Genomic DNA, 15262 nt, shown 5'->3' on the forward strand with positions numbered 1-15262 from the left:
CTGTGACCTTAATTGGCTATCGTCTGTAAGCTGTTAGTGTCTTAACGACCGTTCCACAGGTGCATGTTCATTAATTGTTTATGTTTCACTGAACAAGCATGGAAAACATTGTTTAAAGCCTTTACAATAAAGATCTGTAAAGTTATTTGGATTTAAAAAAAAAGGGACATTTCTTTTATGAAATGGTGGGCCTGTGGAGCAGGACAAAACAGGAATGAGTCATAGGTCAACTGCATGCGTGTCGCATCACATCACATCACATCGTGCACATAAATTGGTGAAAGAATTAGTATTCTCACAATTCCAAAATTTCAGTAGTTGGTACCAATAGCAGTTGATGTTCTCGATGCCAATTTCGATGCCACAGCAAAAATATGGCAATATGGTAATGTGCTATTAAATACACACCTTTAGCCTATTTAAAAGTAAAAATTATATGTAAATAGTACATTAAAAGAAATGCATGTTTCCTTCATGTGTTTTTCAATTAAGTATGCATTGCTTAAATGTTTTTTTAAGTAGGGTCCTACTAAAAGTTAAAAAAAATTCCTGAATCCTTTTTTTTTTCCTATTATTTTTAATAATTTGACCAGAATTCAAATTTCAAACATTTTCATTCAATTTAATTTCAATCAAATTAATTCTTAAAACTTTTAAAAACTTTCAACAACAAAAAAATACAAACTTTTATTATGTGCATCAGCACTCTTGTAATATATTGCTTAAGTTTTATTATGATAATTAATTATTAATCATTATTTATTATTACTATTAATTTTACTACAGTGAATTTTACATTTCACTATACAGCTGTAATATATTTCTGTTGCTATTTCTTCAATTTCAGGGTGTCTAGCTTTTATTTTGAATCATGCTTTTATTTTGACCTGTGTTTTTTACTTCTTCTAATGGATAAACAGTTCACTACATGATCAGTTTGATCGTTAAAGCGCAAATGCTTTGATTTAATTTGATAAATATACAGTCTACATTTGCTCTGCTCTATCATCTCTTACATGTGAATGATTCTCAAAGTCTGTGGAGTTTCTAGTGTATGAGCGGTTGGATTCACACACTCATTTAAATGATAATCACAATAGAACATATCACGATTTTAATTTGATTAATTGTCCATTTTAATGTAAATGGAGTAACAGAGCACACGCTCAAATAAGCATGTGAGCATGCAGGTATAGAATTGATTCGGTGCTCTGTCCTACTTTGTCTCGACCTCGTCCCGAACTACTGGTACATTTGACAACACTAGAAAGAAAGTTCTTAAAAGTTCTTGTTTTGAAAAATTAACTTGAAGTTATTAATGTGCTTCCGAGCCTTTGACGTTACTGATTCATGGTTCGTGGCCTTGAGGTTTAAGCGGCCAGTATGGAGGCAATTTTCCAAGAAATATGCTAAAAAAACAGTGTTGGTGGAAAATGTCTTTAGGCCTCTTCTATTCCGCACTTCCATGCACACACACATACACAAACTCTCTCTCTCTCTCTCTCTCTAAGATAACTTATGTAATTCCAAATACATTAGCACATATAGTGCTCTTCATGGACACTCTAAGAACAACCCAAACCCAAGGTCGTTCGATCCAGTTTGGATCTCCAACAGATACTATAATTATTCCAATCTATACCCAGAGTTGTGCTCTTAGCAGGTAGCTTGCCCTCAACTGGACTGCATAACATTTGAAACCAGAGGATAAGAAGTTCTTCATCCTTTTATCAACCTGATAATGTTTAATGACATTCTTCCTTCTCCCACTCCTCATCCCAAGCTCTATATTCTTTGTTTACTCAATCGATCGAGTCAGTACTACCCGCTTCCCTCTGTGTCCAAACACTCAGTGGTGCTTTATTAACCTGTCTCTCTATTGTTTTAAGCAGAGAGACAAATGATCGAATTGATCAATCTAAGGCACACACAATCAAACCCCGCCCCCACCCATATTCGTACACAAAACATCTGCCACCTTGGATCCCACCAGCCAGCTGTTGTTTTGCATTTACCTGGAATGGACCAGTGTTGGGAAATGTTACTGTTCAAGAAATGTGCTACGATATTGCATTATAAAGTTAATACATCAGGTATCAAACTATAAACAAACATTTTGCATTCGTCTGAATAAAAGTAACTAATTACATTACTTTCATAACACTTACAATAGGGTTGAATAGTATACAAATTATACATTACCCTAAGTTAATGGATCAGCTATTACCCACCATACATGAACAATTCTTTTTCACAGCATTAATTAGTTTTGGTTAGTGTTAGTTTATATATATATACTATTGTTCATTGTTTGGTTTATGCTACATTATAAAGCATTAATTAAAGCTGAATTTTGTGATTTACAACATTAATTACAAAATGAATAAAAGCTAATGTTAACATACAACCTTATTGTAAAGTGTTACCGGTAAGGTTTTTGAAAAGTAATGCGTTTTTCAGGTTTTCAATTTGCTAGTAAATAAATTAAATAAACAGAAAAGTAATGTTACTTATTTAAAAAGTAAGCCCAGTAATAAAATGCAAATTCACAAAGTAAAATATTTCTCTAGTTTGTTCAGATTATGTTTTGTAACGCATTACCCCCAACACTGCCGACGCCAGGCTAAAAATTACACTTTGAAAAAACTGTGGTGTTATGGCAAAGCAAACCATATAAAGCCCTTGAATAAAAAAAAAAATAAAAAAAACTTTAGTCAGCACTGTAATTAATCAATCAAATGAAGAAGGTTTCTGTGGGGTAAATGAAAAGAACAGCAGGACTTGAGCAGGTGATTCATATCCAACCAGCCGCCTGGCACAATAGCCAACCCGCATTAACAAGGAAGTGCTTGGAAGGTTCCGGGACCAATTCAATTCAACACTGTTGATGAACAGTCATTTAATCTCTAAGGAGTGACTTACTAAATTACTAAAACAATAGTGACTCTTAATCTGTGCCAAAGCCTGTCATTCTAAACATACTTGTACTTCTAATAATGGAACTCTCACACAGGGCTACACAGTAGCATGCTAAAATCTGATAATTACTGGCATTTAATGGTGTAATTGCAGTGTGGATCTTAACATGGCTGTAATTGCTTTTCTCATTAGGAGTGACAGGCTGTCGGAATACCCAGCAGCACAGAGCCGAACCCGTGTGGTTCCGTCACAGACATAAACCGCAGACGACCACGAAAAAGAACGGAACTTTGAAAAACCACCACTTTCAGAAGTTCAACTGAGGCACAAATGAATATACTGATATCCATTGTTAAAAGAACAAGGTAAAGTAAGTAACAAAGTTGGATAAGTATGAGAATAGCCAGGATTTACAAAACTCAGAGTAGGCAAAAAACAACACCTGTAATGCTCCATATAGAAAGCATCCGCACTGCCTTGTTATATTAGAAGAGAAGTAGCGCTTATCCGCTGACTGTTTTTCGCTCTCTTGTTGACGGTTAAAGTTAACATCCCTCTATCTGATGCGTCCTGCTAGTGGAGACAGAGGAATAATTTCTCCTCAGCAAAGGCGCAAACGTTGTTGATTTGAAACGGCTGCGACAGCAAACAGTCGATAAAGTCTTTAGCGAGACAGCTCTCTGCCCAGTCTTAGCCATGCAATTAGCTTCCCTTCAGATACACTGGGAGCTTCAAGACAAGAGAAAAATGCAGAAAGAACAAATGCCAGTCAATAAAGAATGGCGAGAAGTGTCATGCAGTCAAATACACAAGCTTTCGCTCTCAGTCACTAATGACGGCCTTCGCAAAGCAGTTTGTTACAAAGATAACAAGTAAAATGTCTTTCATTAGGCCAAAACACTCCACCAATCTCTTCCCAGTGCCTGATGAGAGTTTTGACAGCCAGACAAGATGTTGATTGGCCACAGTGCTGTCAGAAAATGGCCAGCCATTTGGCCCTTAAAGGGATAGTTCCCCGTATGACTGGCTGACTTTCATGGAACATAAAAGATGTAAGACAGAATGTTAGTCTCAGTCACCATTCACTTGCATTGTATGGGAAAAAGATGAAATAAAAGTGAATGGTGACTGAAACTATCACACTACCTAACATAGAAAATCATATGTCCACGATCACATAATTTTCATTTTTGGGTGATCTATGCCTTTAAGGAACTCAAAGTGACTGAGCAGGGGATCCCAAGAAGTGATGGCATATCAGAATAAGTCAGTTTGCTGTCGCTATCCCACATGTCTCATCTAGAATTCCAGAAGTTATCTCAACAATGTCTCTAACTGTGCTCAGTTTTTCAAGACAGCATAGTCTTCAATCAAAAAGTAAGACATTTTGAACATTTCTCAAGCTCTTCCAAGGGCAAATTGTCTGAGCTATCCTATTAACATTAAAGTTATTGATCTACAACATTTTGTCTAATTTGAGTCCATATTTCTTTTTCCTAAAGAATTGTTAAAGAAACAATACAACATCAATACTTGCATAAAACATAATTAAGAACTCTATAGGATTGTAAGCTATAACGAGACTCAGGCGAAAAACTCTGATGTGGTTTCTTTAAAAAGATGAAAAATCAACCAAAAAACAAGTGTTTAAACTCACCATGGTCTTCTGACACTGTATACTAGTGCTGTTGAAGCGCAATGCTGTGACACTGTACTCTTTCCCCTGGATATAGAAGATGCACTCATAGTTTCTCTGGCCAGACTGGGGCTGTGGAAGGTTTCGGGCCAACAGGGTGATGGGCTTCATGACACCAACAGGGATGTAGATCTGGGTGGATGGCAGGATCTGAGGACACTCCTGCAAAATGAAGAAAAAAATATCATATTTAGCACATTAGATTAATAGGGTGTTGTGGTTGGGTGCTAGGACATTGCTATGTGATTGCTAGGGTGTTCTGGCCGGTTATTAGGCAATTGCTGGATGGTTCCTAGGGCGTTCTGGATGGTTTCTTGCTAGGACATAGGTAAGTGGTTGCTTACTGGTCCAAGTCAAAAGAGCCAAGTCTCTATGATATTCTGGTCTCTTCAATGTAAGTCTATGGTATTTTTTGCACATTGTATCATCTGCCAGGCTAAAATCAAAAGTTTGATCACTTTTCCTCAAAAAGCCATACTTGAGGTATAATTTATGTCCATAGTACAAAAGGAAGATCAGAGGTGTACAGGAAAACATAATGCCATGCCATTATAATTTTGAGAGCTTCAAATAAGAGCACTAAGATGCAACTAAAAGAAGATCAAAAACACTTTTGATCTACTACTTGAGAAAATGTGGCTATACAGACATTGTAAGCCTTTCAGTGGTGTTGCTAAAATGAGGAGTGAATGAAACCAAGGGTATGAAGGATGCAAGAAAGACTTCAAGCCCATTGTCGCCACTGTCATGCCAACAGATTGGGAAACCAGGGCACAGAACAAGATGCAATTAAGCTTTTTGAGGGTGTGTGCCATTTTAATGACTTGGCATCTACACCCGAGTTATGATGACAAATGTGCACTTTAGGAGAGCACCAAAATAACTATGGGCTTGAGACTTCACCCCCTTAAGCCCTATTGTCAAAAACAACCCTCAGGTTTCAATCCTCCATATCCAGTGTTTTAGAATAAATACTTTTATACAAAAAGATTAAAAATTACTATTTTAATGCTTTAAAAAGTACACTGGCTGGCCCAAAACAAAAGTCACCATTTGGATTTAAATAAGCAGATACTTCAGAGCCTATGATTGGATCATTATTACAGTGATTCATATTTTTCAGCTGGTAACAATTCATTTAACCCTAACTGATGAAATGTGTAGCTTCTCATTTCTTAAATTACGATGTCGGAAGACGCATCCCGTGGTCGTGGAAAAGATGTTACTGTGTTTCAGAAGGGGCAAATTATTGGCCTGCATTAAGCAAAGTAAACAACTAAGGAGAATGATGAAATCAATGGAATTGGGTTAAGAATAGTTAAACACATTATTAAAACCTGGAAGAACAGTGGTGAACCGTCAACTTCGTGGAGAAATGTGGTCAGAAAAAAATCTTTAAAAATCATTAAAACGCTTGGTGAAGTCACATCCTAAACAATTGCCAGTAGAACTCATGGCTATGTGTAATAGTGAAAGTAAGAGTATTTCCACACGCACAATTTGACAAGGTTTTGGACTAAACAGATGTGTGGCCACAAGAAAGCAACTTGTTAGTGAGGCTAATCGGAAAAAAACAACTTCAATTTGCTAAGGAGCATAAAGATTGGACTGTGGACAATGGAAAAAGGTCATGTGTTCTGATGAGTCCAGATTTACCCTATTCCAAAGCAATGGGCGCGTCAGGGTCAGAAGGGAAGCGCATGAAATGATGCATCCATCATGCATAGTGGCCACTGTACAAGGCTCTGGAGACAGTGTTATGATCTGGGGTTGCTTCAATTGGTCAAGTCTAGGCTCAGCAACATTATGTGGCAATAAAATTAAGTCAGCTGACTAACTGAATGTACAGAATGACCACCAAGTTATCCCTTCAATTAATTTTTTTTCCCCTGACGGCACAGGCATATTCACACGGCAATTATGTTACATTATGCAATAGTAATAATGTATACTGTATTTCTGTCCTAAACTCTTTACTCTCTCATGTTATGTTAAGGCTCTCCGATAAAACCTACAAGCCCCTATTTCGCATGAAGGAAAACATGCAAACGTCTCCTTCTGCATGTCATTTACATTGTGTGTATGAGCCAAGAACTTTTACAGTTACTCAAATAAAATGAAAGAAAAACTATTAAAATCCTCAAACGTATTTTCAAGGGAGTTTGGCGCGAACCTTCGTAGACGGTACTTGGTAATGGTCTGAGTATGGTTCGCCTTTGGGTCCTTTTAGGGGGGTTAGAGACCACTTTGGTTGTTCACATACACTTTCTAACACTCTGAGAGTGCTTGGAGTGCTCAAACGGACTAAGTTTGAAAACACCCTTAGAGTATGCAACTTTTGTTTTGGCCAGACAGTGTATATACACTGTATACACTTTCATAACGACATTTGAAATGCAGCCATAACATTGGAGCACTACAGTACACGATAGAAGGCATGCTATTAGATCAAAGCATCAACCTTTTTTGTTTCTGAGGCTTTGATGCTTTGATTCATCTATATATATGAAAAAACACAAGGCAGATCTTACCACAACCCATCCCATAAGAGACAGATAAGGCATCTAAACTCGTTACCCTCCTTTCCAATTTATCGTGCCTCTGGTTTATAATTGAACGGGAGGAGTACAGAACACCAGCGGTGTTATTAAAATCTACAAGAGATATGAGCTAGCATCGCCACGGTGAGGGCTCTGTAAACAAACCTGATGGGTAAGCCACATGCAGCTCCGTGACTCTGCAGAGTTCCATTGGGCTGCCGGTTTAATTGCCTCAGGCGGCAGTCGCCTTATTAATACTGTGCTGCACTCTCTTGATTCGGTTGTGACTGAATAAATAGACTGTGATGCAGTCCTCCCCCCCCCCCCATTGGAGCGAGCCAGTGTTAGTGTTCAATTACTGTGTGGTACACAAAGGTGAGGTTTTCACTGCTAATGAAAAGCTGCAATTTGTTCAGAGTCAATAAAGGCCTGTATGCCGAGCACAGAGAAGCATTATCAGTTTCCCAAGAACGCAATATGCAAACCTGAAACATCAGGTTCATTGCTCAGAGCGAAAGGTTTAAAAGGAAACTTGTTTACGTGGCTTGTAACATCCAGTTATGATCTGGTTGCTATGATGTGTGCATGTTAAATACTTAAATGTTTTTAAAGGTTTCAAAAATTATTGCAGCAGTACCACAGAGTAGTGATGGTATCAGATGCTAAAATCATGGTACTCTGATCCATTACATGATACTTTAATGTACTTCAAAAAATACTATGGTACTACCATGCTTGACCAAAAAAAATAATAAATATCCAAACATTGTCTTACGAAAACATGCCTGGGTCACATTACAATCCTAAATCAAAAAGAATAAATAAGCAATTGTATTTTGCATAAAGAACATTTTGCTGGTTTAAGAAACATTAAGTATATATTTTACCATATTACAGTAAAAACATACCTGACATGTTCTAGAGTCTAAACAGGGGACAGGAGAATCTAGACAGGGTTCTTAAGATTCAGCCAACCATGGAAGTACCATTGGACAATTTTGTATTTTTCTTTAATGAAGTAACGTTTGTGGATAAATATCACATACTGTTAGATTATGCATTGTTTAGTATTATATTAGTCACTTATTAGACAAAATGGGTGTGCCTACACTGTAGAAGATAACAATTTGGGGTCTTTCATCATCATTAGTTCTGCTTTATCCTCTGCTTGTTTTTAAGTTTGTCAGTTTGTTTTTTCACTAAACTGCCGTGAAATCTAATTACCCTGATAAGTTTGGCTTGATTTGGAAAATAATCCACAAATGAAGCAAAATGTAATTTAACAACATCTATTCAGCTTGAAACTGTGCAAGGCCAAGGGGAAAATGATAAGAGAGCCTGAGAGCCAATCAAAGGGTAGAGAGGTGGTATCGGTCATGCTAAGCCAACTGACTGATTCTAAGAGATTCTTTGCTTGTGGCTTTGCCATTTCAGGAATCAAAACACACAAGCGGCAAACAGATAGCCGGAAAAAACACATTTAATGAAATGCTCCAACCATCTGATAAGAATTGCCTTTTAGAAGGGATACGTATCCACCCCAACTCAGGAAAAATTAAAACACTGTGTGTGTACATTTGTGCTTGTACGGCTATGACAGAGAAAAGAAGAGAAAATCAAAAGGAAAGAAAAAGAGAGGAAAAGAAAAGAAAAGAAAGAGGAAACAGAAAAAGTTAAGAAAAGGGAGAAGCAGAACGAAAAGAAAAAAGGGAAAGGAAAAGGAAGAGGAAGAGGAAGAGGAAAATGGAAAAAAGGAATGAAAAGGAAGAAGAACATTAAAAAGGCAAGGACAGAACGGAAACAAAAAAGGCAAGGAAACAAAAAGGATACAGAAAAGAAAAGGAATATAAGGAAAATGAAAAGGAAGAGGAATGAAAAGAAAGGAAAATGAAATTGAAAAGGAAAGGAAGGAAAAAAGGCAGAAAAAAGATGGAAAGGAAAAAAGGAAAAGTGAAAAAAGGAATGAAAAGGAAGAGGAAAAGTAAAAAAGGCAAGGAAAGAAAACAGGAAAGGAAAGGAAAGGAAAAGGACAGAATGAAAAGGAAATTAAAAGTAATAGGAAAATTAAAAAGGAAAGGAAATTAAATTAAAGGTAAGAAAAAGAAAAGGATAAGAAGAGAGAGAGAGAGAGAGAGAGAGAGAGAGAGAGAGACTATTCAAAATCAGGATGTAAGATAACAGAAATGCTAAAGCAATAATGGAGAATGTGAGAGAGAAAACATGGGAAACAATTTTATTAAGCATCCTGACAGGTGTCAAAACAGAGTTAAAAGAGGAGATCAGATGGCACACTTGCTGAGCACAATGAAGTAATGGTGTACCGCTGAGATTCCTTTGAAGGGTTTCACGTTTTCTCCCTCATACTGCCTTTATTTGCTTTGAAACGACTGTGTCTCCAGTGAGCCGAGAATCCAGGTTAGCATGCAGAGTGCGCCCCCACAGCCATGAATCACATGGCGAGAATAAGCTCAGAGCAAACTCACATGTTAACAAGTGAGAGATACACCTTTAAAACTGTCTAAATCCATACGACATCACAGTTCCCATCTCACTGTTATCAAAGCTGTCTGACGCAGTTGCTGATGCAGTTATTAAGGGGATAGTTCACCCAAAAATGAAAATCGTGTCATCAATTACTCACCCTTATATTGTTCCAAACCTGTATGATTTTATTTCTTTCATGGCACAAAAAAAGATGTTAGCAAGAAAGACTTGAATTTTTCCCCAAGTAATATAGTTTTCACCTTTTTGAATAAATTCACCTTTTGTGTTCTACAGCAGAAAGAGGGTTATTATATGAAAATAGAATGTTTTTATTTTTGGGTGAATTATTAAATATGTGCCGAAGGATCATTACCTGGTGTTCGGGGCGAGTTGTACAAGAATACACAGAGAGATGCAGCGTATAGTGTACGATACTTGGGAAGTGTTGAGGGAAAGTGTATGGCTGATTTTTGGCTCTGCTAGCTGGCAGCAGTGCTCTGCTAGTCTGCTGTTTGTTTTGCTCAAATGCTGCCTCTAGCAATGCCACTGCAAGCAAAACATGATATCTGCTGCTCTTTTCTTCCCCTCTCTCTTTCATTCTCTCTTTTTCGATCGCCTTCCTTTTTTTTCTCTAAAAAAGGACCTGTGGGGCATTGCAGAGACTCAGAGTGAAGCCCACACCGCAAACACAGCAAATGCAGCCCACATATCTGGGTCATTCACATTCCCTCATTTCTGAAGAGGTTTTTGGTGACCACAACCAAAATCCTCTCCTCATCTCATTTGCAGTTCTATATACAGCATTTAAACTTGCCACCTTGTGAACAGTCACATTACACATTAGAACCAATGCTGTTCAGCAGCACTGACATCAAACCTGATGTTTCAAATCTTCATTTTTGGGTGAACTATTCCTTTGGTTCTATAGATGCTACTTTAAGAATGAAGGTTTGAAGTTCTAGATTTCTAAGCTCAAGAACTATACATACAGATTTAACCTCAAAGATTAATTTCCAGTATATCCTTCCTTGATGAATGGATGGTCATCTAACCAACAGCCTAAATAAATTACTACATTTCCTTAGAGATCTACACTCACTGAGCACTTTATTTACTTTATTTACTATGAACACCTGTACACCTACGTATTCATGCGATTATCTAATCAGCCAATCGTGTGGAACAGTACAATGCATAAAATTATACATATATGGATCAGGAGCTTCAAATCATCCATCAGAATAGGGAAAAATGTGATCTCAGTGATTTCGAGAGTGACATGATTGTTGATGCCAATCGGGCTGGTTTGAGTATTTCTGTCTCTGCAGATCTCCTGGCATTTTCATGCACAACAGTCCAGAGTTTACTTAGAATGGTGCCAAAAACAAAAAATATTCAGTGAGCAGCAGTTCTGCAGACAGAAACACTTTGTTGATGAGAGAGGTCAATGAAAAATGGCCAGAATGGTTCAAGCTGACAGAAAGGCTACGGTAACTCAGATAACCACTCTGTATAATTGTACTAAACAGAATAGCATCTCAGAATCAACAACACGTCGAACCTTGAGGCGAATGGGTTCTTAATAAGTGCTAAGTGAGTGTATATGATCTAATTTAAGACTTGCTGCACCTAAAAATCAATATCTACCTACCCACCACCCAGCTTCTTTTAAGCACACTAAGTTGAACTGTAGGCATATATGAACATTTTAAATACCCTGCCATATTGATTAAGCCAACACTAGACTGTTGTAACAGATTCAGTGTTTTCATGTTTTTGATTCTTAATTTTTCAGCCTTAGACCAATCACACACTCTTTTTTTAATTGGGTGAAAGTACATCAACCACCAAGAAAAGACACCAATTCTCAGAAATAAATGACATAGCAATTTTTAAGATGGTAAGAACAATTGCAAAGTTTTATTTGGCAATTACTGCATCATCACTATCGAATAAGCAGCTAAAAATTAGACGAGCCTGTTATAAGTTCAAACCAATTAATATCAACAATTTGAGGGCAGAATCACCAACAATTTTAAATCCTGTTTTACCATATTGATGCTTTAATTACTTATTCTGGCAAGTCTCATCATGGTAACAGATGAGGAACAGAGCTGCCATCTAATTAGGCAGTCTGGAGCTTGTTGACTTGTATGGGCCAAACGGTGAGGGGGAAACAATGATAAGAGGAGCTTGATGTCGAATGAAAGGGACTTTGAAGTCTAAAAGGGCTTTAGAGTGTCCGCCCACATGTGCCTCAAAAATAGAGTAGCTCTCAAAACTTAGGAAGATGTAGCATAATCCAAAGTAATATGTGTTAGCAAAATTATAGACCTATTACTCTTTGTAATAAAGATTCTAAAATAAATGTTAAAATATTGTTGATGCCACCTTAAATACAGTGTGGTCCAATAGTCTAAGACCAAACAAAAATTTTGGATTCACAATCTATATCAAAGGTGAAAAAATAACTTTTTAGGATTTTGGAAAAATAAATATATAAAAAAAAATATTAATTAAAATAAACAAGAAATGAAAGTTACTAATAAAAAATAAACCTGAGATTGACAATGTTACTCCTTTGCACGATAGGCACAGATTTCTTTGTTTCCATTGAAGCAGATAAGATGTTGTTTGGAACATTCTCAATTCATGCTGGGATAACATGGATCATCAGGTCCAGGACTTCAGGAGTCCATGCAAGCTTGAGTGCATACTGTTATTAAAAAGGGGGAATTGTTAATGTCCATTTTATTTAGCATTAAATAAATAAATAAATAATCATAAGTGGTCTTGGACATTTGGACCTCAATGTATATCAGTGTATAGCTTTTGAATATTAAAATATATTCTCTTATTCAAACTTGATATGCTGACAAAATTATGCATAAGCCAAAAGTTGATTCACCCAAAAACTGAAAAGGGACTGTGGCGCTAACAAAACATAACTCTGTCTGAGCATCTCAACCAGCCCATTGTTGAGAGTTTAGACCGGTACTATCCTTTTGATAAACCAATGGGAATTTATTGGGATACTTGATTGAAAACAGTCATTATTTTTGCAATTCCATTTGAAGCCACTAGATACATAGAAAAAACATACTTCACCTTCAAAAGTTAGCAAGATTTTGGCTTCCTAAACACAATACAATATAAATCTAAAATATGAAAAATACAGTAAAACAAAGCTATACAAATACAAAAAAATCTGTTTTTTGAGAAGTAAATCCTGAAATTGGACAGAGTTAAAACAGCATAAGAAACCCAATCCAGGCCTGGTATCCTTGGGCACCACCCAAAACTTTGCAAGTACTCACAGCATCTCCTTGAGTCCTTAATGTAAAATTCATCTTCGGTCTCCATTAGGCAGACAGACGCTGAGGCATCTGGAAATTAAGATTTAATACACTCTGAATAATTAAAGCCACAGATCAGTGGCAGCCTTAGATCCCTACGAGAGGCCCAGTGCCAGAGAGAACGAGAACTACAGGGCTTTGAGCCCCGCTCGCGACACAGCGGATGGACCAGCATCAAACAACAATGGTGAGGGTGCACCCTGGGGTTCCTGTTTCTACTAATTGCCTTTCTGATTAATTGATTAAGTGCAGTGAACCACCATTGTTGTAATCCCAAGACTATGTGCCACTGGGTGGAAAAGGTAGCATTTGATATGGAGTCTCTCAAGGGATAAAAACGGCAAAGGGTGAGCCACAAGTTTTTGGCACAGATGGCGGAATACAGATCCAGATATCTGGCGTTCCTCAAAGCTCTTTCCTCAGTGGTTTGTAGTGCAGGGCTGTCCCTAGAAAAGCCCAGATCAGAGGCAAGGAAGACAGGAATTTGCAGAGTGTTTGCAAGAGCTGGGAAGAGATTTGAGAGTGAGTAAGTGAGAGAGAAAAAGAGAGAGTGAGAGAGAGTGCCAGGGATGAAAAACACCTGACCACCAAATGAGACAGACGGTAAATCAGAGCTGGATGGATTTTGGAGGCCAGAAGTGGCTTCTGCTCTCCACATGCAATAAGAAACAAAGACCAGACCAAAGTTGAGCAAATATTTTGTACAAAATGATGTACTGATGAAAAAATAAAGAATTCTGAGCTCAACCAAATTGTGCAGTTTCAAAATTTGGCAGCAGCATTTTAGTTCTGCTGATTATAACTGAGGTAGTGAAATCTTTAGAATACTCAAGAACACATATGGATTTTGTGTTTTGGATCTCTGTGTTGGCTTTCTTTGAATTATCTTCCTGCTGACAACTATATTACAGTGTTATGCACTGCATTACCCTAAGAAGTGTTTGATATTCCATAGATAAAATATTTGCAGAAAGCACTGTTGAGTTATTAGTTACCAAACAAAGTAGGCACAACAGCTTTCAGTAGAAAGCTTTTAATTCAAACACCTCTGTTTGAATCATGAGAGTTATAAACTATGGTTTAAGTCACCTCTATTTGCACTACAAGTCTTTAAATCACATACTGTAATGTATATGCACCAGCAATCCTTTTCTCTTCATGCTATTATCGTGGGTGACATATATTTGTATAGAAGAGCAAACACTAGGCAGAGCATTACTGAATCATGCACTTCCTAAGGGAGCATCAAGGAGTTCCTTGGTGATACACCACCCTATGACTTATTTATCAAATCGCGCATTTGTCTCTTTGGAGACGCACACTAATGAGTCTCAAATGAGTGGGAGAATGCAGCCGTAATGCCCGTTTCATCATCTTTACAACAAACTCCATTCATTGTGTTTATGGACTGGGCTTATGGTTGTATCTCAACAGGGTTGGATGAACGTGATATGGGAGTTGCAGAAAATAGCAAAGGCAGAGTTGGATTCCCAAGGTGGGTCAACAGCTTACAACCAGTCTCAGTGGACCATTTGCTGACAATCAATGTTGGGGCATTATGAGAACCAATAATGACAACATATGTTGTCTGGGCTGGAAAAAGAGTCTTTTTGACTCTGGACACTTTTGGACACTTTTAAAGTCACAGTTAAAACTAAATATTAAACCAAGTGGTCTCTGCAAACAAATCCTCAATCATTCTTACAAAATCTGTGCTGAAACACAGGAATGATCTCAAAATTTCAGCTCTGCTCAAGTTTGCGCACATAAGTATTTAACTTCTAGACAGGTATGGCACTAGAAAAGGGCAAAACCGCTGTCCACTTGTGATTAAATGAGATACCGGCCAACAGCTGGGCTCGTAAATAACCAATGCTGGAACAAATGTGTTAGCAGAGCTATTTGTTAGTTTGTTTCTATGTATGTTTGTTTATTTCTCCTTGTGGATTCCTCAAGTGTGGCTTACTGAAGCAATTTTCCGCCTGGTCAGATTTAATGTGTTCCTCTGTTTATCCGCTGTCAGGCAAATGTTGATTTAAATACATTTGATTTGCAAATGTGACTCATTCAGTTGGTGACTATGCAGTTTATCTTTCATGTCTCTGTAAGGATGTTTCATTACTTTTAAGGTAAGGTTGTACAGACACTGAACTGTAATAATGGCAGAGATAAAGTAATTCAGAGAGCGAATGTGATAACTGTATTTGTGGATGCCATTAAAGAAGTGCTTAAACATCAGCTGGAGGGATCATGGAATGATCTTAGAA

General features: G+C 37.4%; 1 protein-coding gene across 1 annotated transcript in view; it reads right to left on the reverse strand.

Annotated features, from left to right (window-relative positions):
• LOC127619093 (plexin-A1-like) overlaps positions 1 to 15262 on the reverse strand; it is a 245080-nt gene that overhangs the window by 74594 nt on the left and 155224 nt on the right. Inside the window, exon 10 of the mRNA XM_052091844.1 lies at positions 4577 to 4777. Coding sequence (XP_051947804.1) covers positions 4577 to 4777 — 201 coding nt within the window. The remainder of the gene's footprint in view (positions 1 to 4576; positions 4778 to 15262) is intronic.

This window comes from Xyrauchen texanus, chromosome 25, assembly GCF_025860055.1.
Source record: "Xyrauchen texanus isolate HMW12.3.18 chromosome 25, RBS_HiC_50CHRs, whole genome shotgun sequence".
Lineage (NCBI taxonomy): Eukaryota > Metazoa > Chordata > Actinopteri > Cypriniformes > Catostomidae > Xyrauchen > Xyrauchen texanus.